This window comes from Sturnus vulgaris, chromosome 6, assembly GCF_052056855.1.
Source record: "Sturnus vulgaris isolate bStuVul1 chromosome 6, bStuVul1.hap1, whole genome shotgun sequence".
NCBI classification, from domain to species: Eukaryota; Metazoa; Chordata; class Aves; order Passeriformes; family Sturnidae; genus Sturnus; species Sturnus vulgaris.
In genome coordinates this window covers 42,714,178-42,727,894 of record NC_142248.1, presented here as the reverse complement: position 1 = coordinate 42,727,894, position 13,717 = coordinate 42,714,178, and the positions used below count along the sequence as shown (strand labels likewise).

General features: G+C 44.7%; 1 protein-coding gene across 2 annotated transcripts in view; it reads left to right on the top strand.

Annotated features, from left to right (window-relative positions):
- PRKCH (protein kinase C eta) overlaps nucleotides 1-13,717 on the top strand; it is a 113,699-nt gene that overhangs the window by 48,311 nt on the left and 51,671 nt on the right. For both annotated transcript variants that reach the window (XM_014871373.2, XM_088166341.1), the window contains 5 exons: nucleotides 279-367; nucleotides 1,939-2,068; nucleotides 2,923-3,050; nucleotides 5,130-5,273; nucleotides 6,021-6,194. In XM_014871373.2, coding sequence (XP_014726859.2) covers nucleotides 279-367; nucleotides 1,939-2,068; nucleotides 2,923-3,050; nucleotides 5,130-5,273; nucleotides 6,021-6,194 — 665 coding nt within the window. The remainder of the gene's footprint in view (nucleotides 1-278; nucleotides 368-1,938; nucleotides 2,069-2,922; nucleotides 3,051-5,129; nucleotides 5,274-6,020; nucleotides 6,195-13,717) is intronic.

Below are 13,717 nucleotides of genomic sequence, written 5' to 3'. Positions count from 1 at the left end.
AGTAGTTTGAGAAGCTACACTGTTGTTTCTGTATCTATCACCCATATTTCATATAGGCAACTGTTTTCTAGGGTGTGTGAATGATCCGGTGCAGAATTTTTGTTGTAGTAGGCTGAAGATATATCTCCAGATTTGTTGTAAATTCCAAGCCACCAGTTATTTTTCACATCTTTAGTGTGTGCTGATGATGCATCTGAGCCTTAAGGAGCCCAGCTGGTGGACTGATGTGTTCTGAGTCTTCCAAGGGCTCTTTTCAGTGTGCCTCTTTTATTTCCTAGTGTGCACCTGTGTTGTACACAAGCGCTGCCATCACCTCATTGTCACAGCTTGCACGTGCCAAAACAATACTAACAAGAACGATCTCAAGGTAAAGTCATGTTGATTATTTTGGGTCATCATTCTTTGTTTGGGTTGCTGGGGTTGTCCTGTAAGAGGATTTACTTTATGTTATCTTTATTCATGGGTTTAAAACTGGGAAAGAGTGAAAAGGACCTGCTTAAAAGCCATGCAATGTCATCCATTTGTTGTTCTGTTGATGCCATTAACTGTTTGCACTAGCACATGGTTTAAGAAGTCAGATATCAAGACATCAATAAGTAGCAAATCCACTGGTTTCCATGGTAATTTTGTTGCATGATTAACTGTGGTGCAATCAAAATTTGGTGTCCGGTTCTTAATGTGGATTTCTCTGGCCAACCACTTTGTTTTGCCTCTTTTTTCTTTTCTGATTGCCTGAAAGGATCATTAAGTTGTTACTCCACATCTTTGCTCTGTGAAATGCCTTGTAATAAAGAAGCCTTGCATAACTTATGTTTCTGAAGGTTTTCTTTTTTGCTACTTTTGGCCGTGTTTGATGGGAGTAACATCCCCGCCTAACACTGCCCTGTGCATTGCATGTCTCACTTCTGGAACTGGAAATGGTTCAATAACTGTTTGAGGAAAAATCAAATCTCTTTATTCACGAGGCAGCTCTGGGTTTTGTGCCATGCAATTGCCTTTGTTTGTTATTTCTTGCCTCCAAACTGCTGAGCTGAAGTCCTTAAAATGACCCCTTGACAAGCCAGATGAAAGTAAGTTAAGAAGCCTAAGGGTAAAGTGCAAGTTAAACAGTGAATGTCCTCGCCCCTCTCTCGGGATTATGAAGGTTTTATAACACATTTAAACTACTTTAAAGGAAGCCAGAAGTGAGGAGGCACCGCTCACCTTGAACCTCTTGTTCCAGTCACACCCTTGACTTTTCTTTAATAGAGTTGTGGGCTCCACCTCAGCTTTCCAGGATCTGCATGTTGAGAAAGAAAGTCAAAAGTGATGAATGTGCTAAATGGGGATTGGTTTCTTCAGCCATTGGAATATTTTTTTTAAAGGTGTCCTTGAGATCTGAATGGTTTACAATTGGAAAAGAACAGGGTTAGAAAGGGGATGAGTGCAAATGGTAAAGTGAAATGTGTGCCTGAAAGGCTGTTAATTACAAGAAGAGGAATGAGAATTTTAGGAGGAGCTGTGAAAGCAATTCTGTGTTAAAATTTATAAAATCAACAGTTCGACCTAAAGTTACATGTTTTTGCACATGATATGCAAGTCAATAATTTCAAAACTGCATGACTAAAAATTGCTGTAGCTCAGACTGCAGTTGGTATTGATTTGTTTTGAGATAATCTAATTCTAACTTGTCTTGAAAATTGGCTAGGGAGCCATTATTCTAAAATCTGCTTTACTAGGTAGTCTGGCCCGGCCAGCAAGGAAAGCAGGGCTGGCACACAGCAGGTGAGGCTGTCAATTCAGTATTCACTTGCCAAAAACCTCAGTGAGGTGATGGATTGGGACATTTTCTCACTTGGAATTATTTTGATTTGCACTTAAATGCCTGTACTTAAATGAACACCAGCTTATAAATATATGTTTGAATTTTAAACCTCAGCTTTCCTTTTGGTGCTGCAGGTGACTGAACAGAGGTTCGGGATCAACATTCCTCATAAATTCAGAATCCACAACTACAAAGTCCCGACGTTTTGTGACCACTGTGGCTCCTTGCTCTGGGGGATCATGAGACAGGGTCTACAGTGTAAAAGTGAGCAGCTTCTCACAAAATACATTTATTTTTTAGACTCTTGTGTGGGCTTGATTTGTGCAACCTTCAGGAGAAAGCTGAGCAATGAATATTTATCTTTGTAAGAGTTAAAAAAAAGGCTGATCTCCTTTTTAATCTCTGGCTGCCAGAAGGACTCTACCTTGCACTCTCAGCACAGCTTTGTTTAACTTGCATTATTAAAAGTATTCTGCTTCCTGGATTTGTATTTTCCCTTTACCTGAAGGTTTTTCCTCAACTAATGAGATAAGGCAGTGAAAAGGCATCCGAGGGGAAAAAAAGGTCATTGCTTTAGGCTGACTGCCCTGCCTGTTAATTGATGACTAAGCATGTTCTGATGTTTTTGTTGCAGTGATCTAGACTGTAAAATCCTTGCCTTCATCTCCCACAAGAGGGTGTGTGTGTACCCATGAGTTAGAGCAAGAATGATTTTTGTTTCCCATTGAATGCTGCATTTAAAATTAGACACAGGAAAATGCAGGGGATGTTTGTTGTGAATTCTGTGGCATTATAAATACTAATTGTACTTACAGACATAGCTGCAATGGTAGTTATGCACCTAAAAAATACGTGCTTATGAAAAGCTTTAGGCAATAATGGTATCCTTTATTATCCTCAAACTTGGAGAGTTTGGGGTCTGTTCCTGGTTCTCTTACAAGAGTCCTAATTTTGCTTCTACTTAGATCAGTAGCAAAAATCCCTCTAGTTTAAAGATACAGGGTAGGTGCAGATGGGTGTATTTTCTGAAGTAGAATTAGTAAATTGTATCTCAGCAGTAAACCCCTCCAAGTTATTTTAATTGTTCCTTTGCTTTTACTTTCCATTGCCCCTGTCAGTCTGTAAAATGAACGTCCACATCCGATGCCAGTTTAATGTTGCTCCAAACTGTGGGGTGAACTCAGCAGAGCTTGCAAAAACCTTGGCCTGCATGGGTCTGCAACCAGGAAGCATTTCCCCAAATTCAGTGAGTATTTTTTTTCTTTCCTTCTCTATTTAAAGTATTTGCAATCAAGTTTTTCAATGGGTGTAGGAGGAGGCAGAGGCTTCCCATAGGACATGTAATGTTGGGTGGTGGACTGCAGGAGTTGGTCTGTGGCTTGTGCCAAATGCCTCACCTGGAAAATAGAGGTCTGACATCCAGGTTTTAATCTAAGTGTTGCTTTGTCACAGTGCTGTGACTCTTCAACATGCTTTCACCTGCTTATCACAAATGAGAGCAGAATAAGACCCCCTGATTAATTAGTGATCAATATAATTAATGTCATAATTAATTTTTATTTTTACTGCAAGCACAAATGCTCTCTGCATGCATGGTTTGTGATAGAGCAAAAGAGCTCAAGAAGAAGCCTAATTCCCTTCCCAGCTTTGTTACTTTTTCTGTGTGATTTTGGGGAAACCATTTCACTCTTCACTACATCCCTGGCCAAAAATCTGTGGTCCCTGTCTACACAACAAAAAGTAAATATTAGAACCCAAACCATAATTTCCAAACGTGGTAAGTCTTCTCATACAATTAGCCAGCCATACTGATCAACCACATCATGCTGTGTCAGCCTAGAAGTCTCATTAGGCTGTGCTGCCCCTTTTGATTTCAGTTGGTTTGTAGTAAACTCTTATCTTTGCTCTTCCCCTGTAGCAGTTTGGGGAACAGTTATCCTGGGAGTTACAGGGAAATCCCATACTCCCTTCTCCGTTCTGCAAAAATCAGCACTTGTTATCACTTGTTGTTTGCATCATCTTCACATCAAAAGGGGATGAAAACAGAAAAAAAAATTTGTGCTTGGTGTTTAATGATCTCTTCTTGTTATTTATGACCTAAAGGATCTAGGAAAGTGTTCAGACTGTGCTGTAAGGACAATCCTGAATGGCTTTAAGTGGAATGAGGGTGGGTTTAGATAATATATTAGGAAGAAATTCTTTACTGTGAGCCTGGTGAGGCCCTGCCACAGGTTGCCCAGAGAAACTGCACATGCATGCCCTATCCCTGGAAGTGTTCAAGATCAGGTTGGATGGGGTTTTGAGCAGCCTGGTCTGGTGGAAGGTGTCCCTGCCTATGGGAGGGATTTGGAACTAAATGATCTTGAAGGTCCCTTCCAACACAAACCTGTCTGCTTCTGTGAGTGCTCTTGGTTCTTTGCCCGTGGAGAGGAATCTCCTGTGCAGGAGGAACTTTGCTGTACACCAAAGTAGTCACAAGATGGAGCTCACGAAGTCCCTGTGACTTTGTTCAGACCAGTAAACTGAATATAAGTGCTCGTTTGTATGCACATGCATACCTGGAGAGCTGTGAGCACAGGGCATCGGAGGTTGGCTTGATCTTTCTGTACTTCAAAATTACAAGCTCTAGAAATGTGTGCTAATACTGGTACAACTCCTGAATATGCAGCACCTCACATGGGAATGAACAACATCAAATTTGGAGCAGTGGAGCAAGCCAGCCTCCCAGATGTGGAAAAGAGACATGTTTTGAAGTTGGGGTTCCACTGAACTGGGCTTTGAGTAAGAGTCTTTAAATCGAGTAGAAACATAAGAAATTCTAGGGTTCTAAATCTCACCAGCACTTTGCCTATTGCAGAAACGATGCAGTCCTCCTTAATTTGCTGGTAAATAGAAGACTTGGATTTCCCCACTCATTCTCTTTTTTTTTTTGTGGGGCGTAAAGATGGAGAGAGTCAAGCTTGCCTCTTGACTCCTGGGGATGGTCCTGTGCAGGGCCTGGAATTGGATTTGCTGATCTTTATGGGTCCTTTCCAAACTCGGAATATTCTGTGATTATCTGTGATGTGCTGGGCAGTGGATTTACAACCCAAAATGCCCACATCAGGCACATGAAGTGTCAGCACAGCCCTGAGCAGTGCTGAGTTTGGCTGGTCACATGTGGCAGCTGTGTGATTCTAACAACACAACTTTCTGTCTCGGTAGCCATAAAGTGCCCCTGCACAGGGCCCACATGCCCTGGTTGGTGGATTGACTACCTGTGAGCACCTCTGAAGCAGAAGTACAATTCCTCTGCAGACTGACACTTCTTTCCTTTCTTCCACAGAATTTGGTTTCTAGATCTACGTTGAAACATCAGGGAAAAGACAGCCTGAAGGATGGCAACAACATTAGTGAAAGTTCAGCAAACAAACTTGGGATCAAAGACTTAACCTTCCTTCGTGTATTGGGAAAGGGAAGCTTTGGAAAGGTGAGAGTTGTTCCTGGCTATTTTGTGAGAAACCACATTCCTTATTTAAGAAGCCCCAAGGTAGATGAAGCAATTTCATAACATGGTACACAGGCTGTCCAGTGGTACTCCAGAGCAACTACTAAGTGGCACTTGCTTTGTCTAACAAAGTTGGCTACAGAGAGCAGGGAGAAAAGGGAAGAGAAAGAAAGCTGACAGCAAAGTGAAGAATTGGATATCACAAAAAAGAAGTTAGCACCTGAAGGAACAGTTGCATGCCAGGGCCCATACCAGGAGCTGCAAGTGTGTGTGCTAACACCCGTTTGGGCAGCATTTCTTGGAGCATGTAAAGACTTTTCCTTTAAAGGCAACAAGGCAGTGTTTTTAAAAGTGGTGAGATGGTGGTTTTGTTTCTCTGCTTTGCCACAAAGCTGATGTGAAAGACTGTGTTTGAGTTTTGTAACTGAGGAGGGAGGTGGGATGAATGGCTCTGCTCAGGCAGTTTGTGCTGGCACAGTGAGTGACCTTCTACCAGCCAGCCCTGTGCCAGACAGGAGCAGCATGTGGGTATTTCTGTCCAGAGCAGCCTGCTGCAGGCCGTAGCATGTGTCATTGATTGTATACTGATGCCCATGCTAACAGGCTGACTCACTTTGGTCCACAAGCCTGGTCATGAGATGACTGACCTTTCCAGCCTGGGAAGGTGTGAGAGGCTCTGTGCTGCTCAGAGGGCTCAGCCCTTGCCATTCACACTCCCTTTTGGTTTAGGTGATGCTTGCCAAGATGAAGGAGAGTGAGCAGCTGTATGCAGTGAAGGTGCTGAAGAAGGATGTCATTCTCCAGGATGATGATGTTGAATGCACCATGACTGAGAAACGCATCCTGTCCTTAGCCAGGAGCCACCCCTTCCTCACCAAGCTCTACTCTTGCTTCCAGACTCCAGTAAGTATAGCCCAGGCCTTCCTACAGCCAGCCTTCCTCCTGACACTGACTGGCATGAGGAATCTTGCTGTGTATTTGGCCCCTGGCCTGTTATAAATGTCCACCTCAGACCTAGGAGAAACCTCTCTGCTTGAGGATGAACAGAGCACTGTGCTATATTGCACCTCAGACATCTGCTGGGCATTTGGCAAATAAAATCCTGGCCTTTTCTAAGCTCCCTAACAAATTGGTAAACCACAAAGCCTTTCTCTGTGTCTTCCCTGGAAACATCTCCATGCCATTGAATGTTTCCAAGTGCAGATGTCTGCACACCTGCAGTGTCCTTTGGGATCTCAGGCTCTGCTCTGTTGCTGCCTGAATTTTTAACAAGACTGTATTTGCATTGAGTTTTCTGCAAACTTTAAGATTTGCACTTGGAACTGGAGGTAGCCTGCAGTCTCTGCCAGCCTTTGTAGACTGCTCAGAACTGAAGGAAAGATCCTTCTGGGGTTACTGGAAAGGGTCTGTCTGACATGGCTGGACACTGAGTCAGATCCATGGTTGGTATTTCTTCTGGTGTAGGGAAAACAAATGGCAGCATTGCTGTCCCTTGTGCCCTGTGTACCTAAGTGGAGGACAGAACGTGGGCTGAGTGCCTGGCTGGGAGCCTCATTTGGTGTGTGCTGGTGGCTGGGAGCCTCTTGCTGGTGTGGGTGGTAGAGGGAGGAGTGGCTGGGATGGAGGCAGTGGCTACACCCATGTATGGCAAGGTGAATTTGGGAATCCCTCAGCCAGGCTGTTATTAGGACCAAAGCGTTTTCTGCAGTGTAGCTCTTCAAAACTGCCTGAGCTCCTTTCCAGTTGCATTTTGTTCTTTGCTAAAGGGCAGTAGAGCTTGTTTTCCTCTTACAAGAAGTAGGAGAAACTTGTCCTTTTAATTGCAGCTTTGCTCCTCCTACATAAAGCCAAAATACCTTAAAAAAACCAAAAAAAGAGCAGACAAATGTATTCAGCTACCCACCCATTTCTCTTTTCACTGGGGTGATGCAACAGCCAGCTGAGGAGGTGAAGAGCTGTGCTCATTTAGGGTGGAGCCTTTGGGTAGACTCACCTACCCAATTAGATGGTTTGTGTTGGGTTTTATTTAATACACAGCTCAGATGGTTCACAGAGCAGCTGTGCTGTATAGCAAAAATGAAACTTAAAGCTCACTGTTGTCACTAGTAACCAAAAAAACTTTTATTTCATGCTATTTCAACTTGTAATGCCTTTCCTGAAATATCAGAAATGTCCAGTCTTGATGTGTTCTGTTTGAGGTCAAATGTGGGTTTTGCCACTTATTGATATGGCCTTTCCTATGGCTTTGCTTACTAAATTTGCAGTGTGGATGTGAAAACAGCTCCTGGGCTGTGCAGAGTGCTTCTTATGAACTTAGGGGAGATTCAAGGTCACTGTGTGAGCACTGTTCATCATGGTCAAAAAAACTCAATGCAGTCTGCTGTGGGTGTAAGTAAGATTTTCTAGGCTGATGAAGTAATTGCAGTCTGTTTTGCAAAGAGGAAGAAAAAGGGAGAGCTCAGCCTGTTTAGACTAGCAAATTGAAAGCAAAAAGAGGATCTGATTGATATCTGCAGATGTCAAACACTGAGGAGGGAAACAAAGCTGTCAAGATAATGGTTAAGATTAAATTAGTCTAGACTGGCCATGAGTACAGTTAGACTGGAAATTAAAAGGAGGTTGCTAAACAGTAGAGCAGCCTGGAACAGGAGTTTCTGGACCAGCTTGTCATCAGAGGAGCAGAGGGAAGACCCCCTCAGCCCTTGGTGCCCTGAGCACACAGCTGGTCAGTCCTTGAAATGGTGCCAGGGGAGTAGTGCTTGTATAGCAGGACCCTGCTATTTCCAGTCTTTCCTCTTTTACTTGAATCCCACTTTGCTTCATTGTCTGTGAGAGAAAACCACTTCTCCTCTGATGATAAACAACATGAAAAAGGGAAGTGTTTACAAAAAGAAATGCAGATTTCAAATTAAGGTGGTTCATGACTTCTTTTGCCCATGGTCTGCTCTCAGTGGCACCTACTTCAATCCAGAATAACCAGATTCAAATTGCTTATAGAAGCACAATTAAACCTCTTTGCTATAGTAGAGAAATTATTATAACACCATGGTATTCACTGGTCACTGTCCTTCCAGGAAGGCTTAACCAGGCTGATACAAACTTGGGGTTTCTGTTTATTCTTTGTATGGCATGGAGATATCTCCTTCATTAACAAGACCTTAGCAGAAAAAGATACCTATATATATAAACCATTATATGTATAAAAAGAGTAACCACTTATTCAAAATGTCATCCTGTAGCCATATTTAAAAATTTATGCACTGGGGTCATGGTAGCACAAATACCCAGTTTGCAATTTCATAGAAACCACATCACATGTATCACAGTTACAGCTCAGACTCAAAATGTGGTATTAATGGTTAATGTTACAAAAAACAAAACACAACTCCAGTGTGCCATGGAGATCCTGGATATACAATGACCTACTGGGCCTGCCTTCAGGAATTTTTTAAGACCTAGCCATTTTGAGGCCTCTTACCATTTGTCAAGGCCAAATCAAAGCCTGGTCCCATAAGATCAAGACAGGCTGGGACTGACTGGCAGAGCAGTAGCCCAGCTGGAAGGCAGACAGGGTTTATGGTAGGTGCCAGGTTCAGTCTGAGCCAGCAGTGCAGCCCCATGGAATGTGAGCTAAATTATGAGCCGGGCTGCTTCAGGAACTTGGCAGAGTCATTATCTGTTCTGCCTGGCACTGGTGAGGCTGCACCTGACACAGGGGTGTCCAGTTACAGCCTGCCCCATCCCAGTTCCAGAGGAAATGATGGAAACTCAAAAGGAAGGCTCTTGGAAACGCCTGAGATGCTGCTGCAGTTTGAAGATAGAACACTCATAGGGTCCGAGAATTTGGCTGGATCCAGACCATTTGAATTCTGATTCTTTTACAATATCCCACCCAAACCAGCAAACTCTTCCTCTGGCTTAAGCAGCCTGGGGCTGACTTTAACAGCCTAGGACATGTCTGTGCTGCACAGTGTGACATCGTGTGGTGCCAGGAATGCAGCATTATTCCAGGCATGCCCCATCCCTGGAAGTGTCCAAGGCCAGGCTGGATGAAGCTCTGAGCAGCGTGATCTAGTGAAAGGTGTCCCTGTACAGGAGAGGAGGGTTGTAACTGATCTTTAACATCCCTTCCAACCCAAACCATTCTGTGATTCTATGATTATCTGAGCAGGCGCAAGTACCCAAAACGGCAATCCATTACCCGAGTTCATTTATCCTCCTGCTACCTCTGCTTGCCTATTTTAGAGCTGGCTGAGGTTTTTCTGAGCTTACATTAGCCACTGGTGGTTTTCAGACAGGTTTTCTGTTCTCTTGTGCTGCCTCTGTGCTCAGTGTGAGCCTGCTTTAGTCTCAGCTGCAGCTTAAGTGCTGCCTGCCAGCAAGGGCAGCTTTATTTGCCCAGGGTGGGCTGAGCCCCAGCAGGGCTCAGTCTTGCAGCCACTAGGTGGTAGGAGCTGCAAGGGCTGTCTCTGCCTGCTGTGGGTCACAGTTTCCAGATCACAAAGATGAAATATCAGCAGCTCAGCGGGCTGGCAGAGGCTGGATGTAGCCATCTGTGTGCCCAGCACTGGGCTGGGCAGTTTTGGACTTGCACCTCCAGATTCCTTTCCTATGAAAGGCAAGGAAGGAGTCCAGATGCTCCATTGCAGGAGAAGTTTAAATCCTGCTTCGGCTGCATCTGTGGGAGGTCTGCCTTGCTCACCACCTCTCTGTTTTTTTAAATTTTTAATTTTATTTTAATTGATAGCCTTGGCTTGAGAGCTTTCCACCTTGCCTAAGCCATTTACCTCTGCTTTTTCTAGGGCCTTAGAATAATTCTTTAGAGTCAGAGAGGATTATGCTTCTGCTCCAGTAATCTGTGAGTTGCTGACAGGTGCTGGACCTGTGGATAATCGTGGATCCTGCATTAGGGGTCACAAGCACCAAAAAGTGTTTGTTTCCATTTACCTGACACTAGTGTCATCCAACAACTCAACGATTCTGTCCTAGAAGGGGTGAAAGAGGCTATATGTATAAATAGCTAAGTCAGTAATACAATCCTGGGGAATGTGAATCCTGGAATGCTTTAATTAAAATCAGTTTGCAGTAAATAGGTCTTGCCTTTGGGTTTTAGGAGCCATCCTTCCTGCACAGGTGGTTTGCTTTTAAATCCTTTTGTCTCCACTCATATGCATGAGAATGAAGAGGGCTAGGGGAGATCAGTTTCCCATGCAAATAGTGTCGAATAGCTTCTGGGTTTTATGTTTATTGCCCTTATCCCTTTTCTCATGACCAAAGGGTCCTTCCAGGGGACTGTCCCCCAGGCGATGCCGTTCCCAGCACTGTCCCCATCAGCCAGCCTGATCGTTATATGGATTTGCTTTCCCTCTGTTCTGCTGACAGTTGCTGAGGCTCAGAGCCTGCCCCTGTTGTTCCAAAAATAGTGAGACACGAGAACTTGGCAGAGGGATGTGATTTTCTATAACGAGCGTCCTTCAAGGTAATAATGAGCAGGGTGCTATTTGAGCCAGCAGGACTGGCCTGGGACTCCATCATGGACCAATCATGGAACTGGTCCCGTTTTACGAGGGCAGCCTGCTGTTTGGCACGCAGCTTTTTGTCCCCATTACTGGCTGAGGGCTGATGTCGTGCTCTCAGCATGGAAGGGGAAGGCTTCTCTGCACCTCCACTGGATCTTGGGGCACTCAGGCAGTTCTGCCAGAGTCAGTGTGGTCATCTTTTCATGGGTCACCCAGTTGTTTAGGGAGATGAGCCTGTATTTCACCTCCAGGAAGTGTTAGAGCTGACTGGAGCCTTTAACAGGGGCATCATTTTCAAGTGAGGGCCCACAAGCCAAAGTGGTGGGACTGAGAGGTGGCAGCTCACCCACCCCTTGCCCCCAGGTGCCACAAGGGAGGTCTCAGTTCCCTTGTATGTCCAGGGCAGTCCTCGGTCATGGTTCCCCATGGGGATCTCCAGCATCAGCCTGGTTGTCCACCAGTGTCACCAGATGGGTGAAGCACAGGGCAGGTCTCAGTGTGGCAGAGGTGAGGGAAGCTGGAGAGGCAGTAGCAGCTTTCCTGGGGCTCTGGGAGATGAACAAGTGCCCTGACACAGATTTGGAGTGTGCTGGTGGGCGTTCAGAAAGCAGTGAGGCCTCTGATGTTCTCTTTGAAAGGCACTGGGAGGGAGCCCTTTGGGAGCAAGGAGGATGGCTTTGATCCACTCCAGGCTCTGAACCCTCAGTGTTCCCTCTGTGGCATCTTGTGGAGGCACAGCTCCATGTGTGCATTCACGTGACAGCCAAATGCATGTCCTGGATGCTTTTCTGCAGGCACTGAGATTTTTTCTCTTATTCTTGAGAGTTGACACCCATGTTATCCCCAAGCCCCTCTGCTGGAAGGCTCTGCAAGTCAGGCTTGAAGGAGCTTGAGTTGTTCTTTACCTGGAATGGCAGGTGGGTTTTTGGTGGCTTCTTGGACAGGGAGGTTCAGGGGAATTTCCTCTCTGTCCCTTCCCTCTCCAGTGCAGATCCTGCAGGTGTGTGCCATGGTGCCCTCACCTTGGCTCTGTGACCACATCAGGCACAGCCAGTTTCTGCTTTCCTCTGGCTCCTGTCTGGCACAGAATAAAGGCAGGCTGGTGGAAAGCACATCTTCCTGTGGTTTGACAGTGTTCACAGCCACCAAAACCCCCTGATGTGTTTGCTGGTTCCAGTGTCAGTGAACCTGACGTGCGAGGCCTCCGCGGCCTGCTCGGGAAGCCTCGGCTTTTTCTGCCACCTGCAGTGACACCTTGCAGTGCTCACTTCGTTGCACGAACATTTGAGGCCAGGGTTTTGTTTTTTTTTCAGGCAGGAGGTGAAACAAGATCAGGCTGACCTTTCTGACTCTAATCTGTGAACTTTGCTGGATGTCCACGCTTGGGCTGCGCGCTGAGGCGATGCGAGCCGAGGTGAAAACATGAGCTGGAGGGTTGGAAGGGTCAGCTGCCATCGGCGTGTCACAGCTCCCCAGTGGAACTTTCTGACCCCAGATGGTTGAGGGACTTTGGATATTTGCATTTTCATGAAGCTGATATAAATGCCTGTCTCTGTCTGCAGTGGCTGTAGCTTGGACAAATCATCAAGCTCAGGGCAAGGGTAGCCGAGTGTGTTGCCTACGGTTAGCCACAGTATGTGAAACTGATATTTTTTTGTCCTTAAAATCAAGGAAGTTGTGGTATAAAAAGAGATCAAAATGGAAGCAGCCCTGAGCGAGCAGGTGCCAGTCAGTATTGAGGAGGAAGGGGAAATAAAAAACAAAGACAATCTAAGCTCAGAGAAAAGGTAACTAAGGTGAGGAGTGAGCCAGTGGTGCTTTAGGTTTCAGTCTCTTTGAATCCATGTTGCTTTCCAGGTGATGTTTAAGGTGAGAAGGTGATTCACAAATCCTCACAGCAAGCTGTTTCCAAGTGGCTTTTGGGTGGCTTTTGGCACTCTTAATTTTTGTGAAGACTCTTGGATGAGCTCGTAGAGGTCTCTAGCCTTCCTTAGCTCTGACTGAGCCAGCAGATATTGCAGAGCTCAGTATTTTGTAAAATAGGAAGAGTTGTTGCAGGTTGGTCACTCTTAAACTGAAAAGACCAAATTCAGTAGCCTTTTTGAATTGAGAGCTGTAAAAAAAGCATGGTATTTACAGGGCTATTCTCTTCTGAGACACCAAGATGCCAGCAGCCAACTGAGGGCTGCAGATAACCTATAAATCTTTGATTAACAGGTAATGTCTCTAGTGTCATACACTCTAGTTCCTTATTTCTCAATTTATTCCCCTCTAAGTTCAGTCAGTCCTTTGAATTTTTAAAATCTTTCATGTGGGAAAGAGTATTAATGTAGTTTTCTTTACCATTTTAAAAGGTTGGAGAGGGAAGATTTTGCGTTGCTTCTTCTTTCAATTTGTTTTGTATCCTTTTAATATTTCATTCTAATGACGCTCAAAGTGTCTTTTTTTAATTGGGATAAAAAATGATACATTTTTTGTACATAATTGGTTGTCTTATCTGAGTTTTGGATTTTTTTTCTAATTTAGGTCTGGTCTTGTTTCAAATGGAACAGATAACAGGTGAACAGGATAATTATCCTTTGGCACATATGCTGTGTAAAAGTTTCTAGTGAAAAGATGAGCTATTAATGTAACACTGCTGTGAATTAGCCTGTCTTGCAGGGAGGAGATGAGGAGGAAGGATGCATGTATGGTTCAGTTGAATACCCCAGAAGATGCATTGTTCCAGACAAATAACTGAATTTGCCTGTGACAAAAACTCTCCACTGTATGAGCTTGAAATGTCAGCCAAGTGGTTAAGAAAATAGGGGCAGGAATTTGGAGGATGCAGTTAGATTTGGGCTTATTTGTTTTGGCTTTTTTTCCCTGGGGCAAATGGGAACCCACAACTCCTCTCAGCTTGTCCTG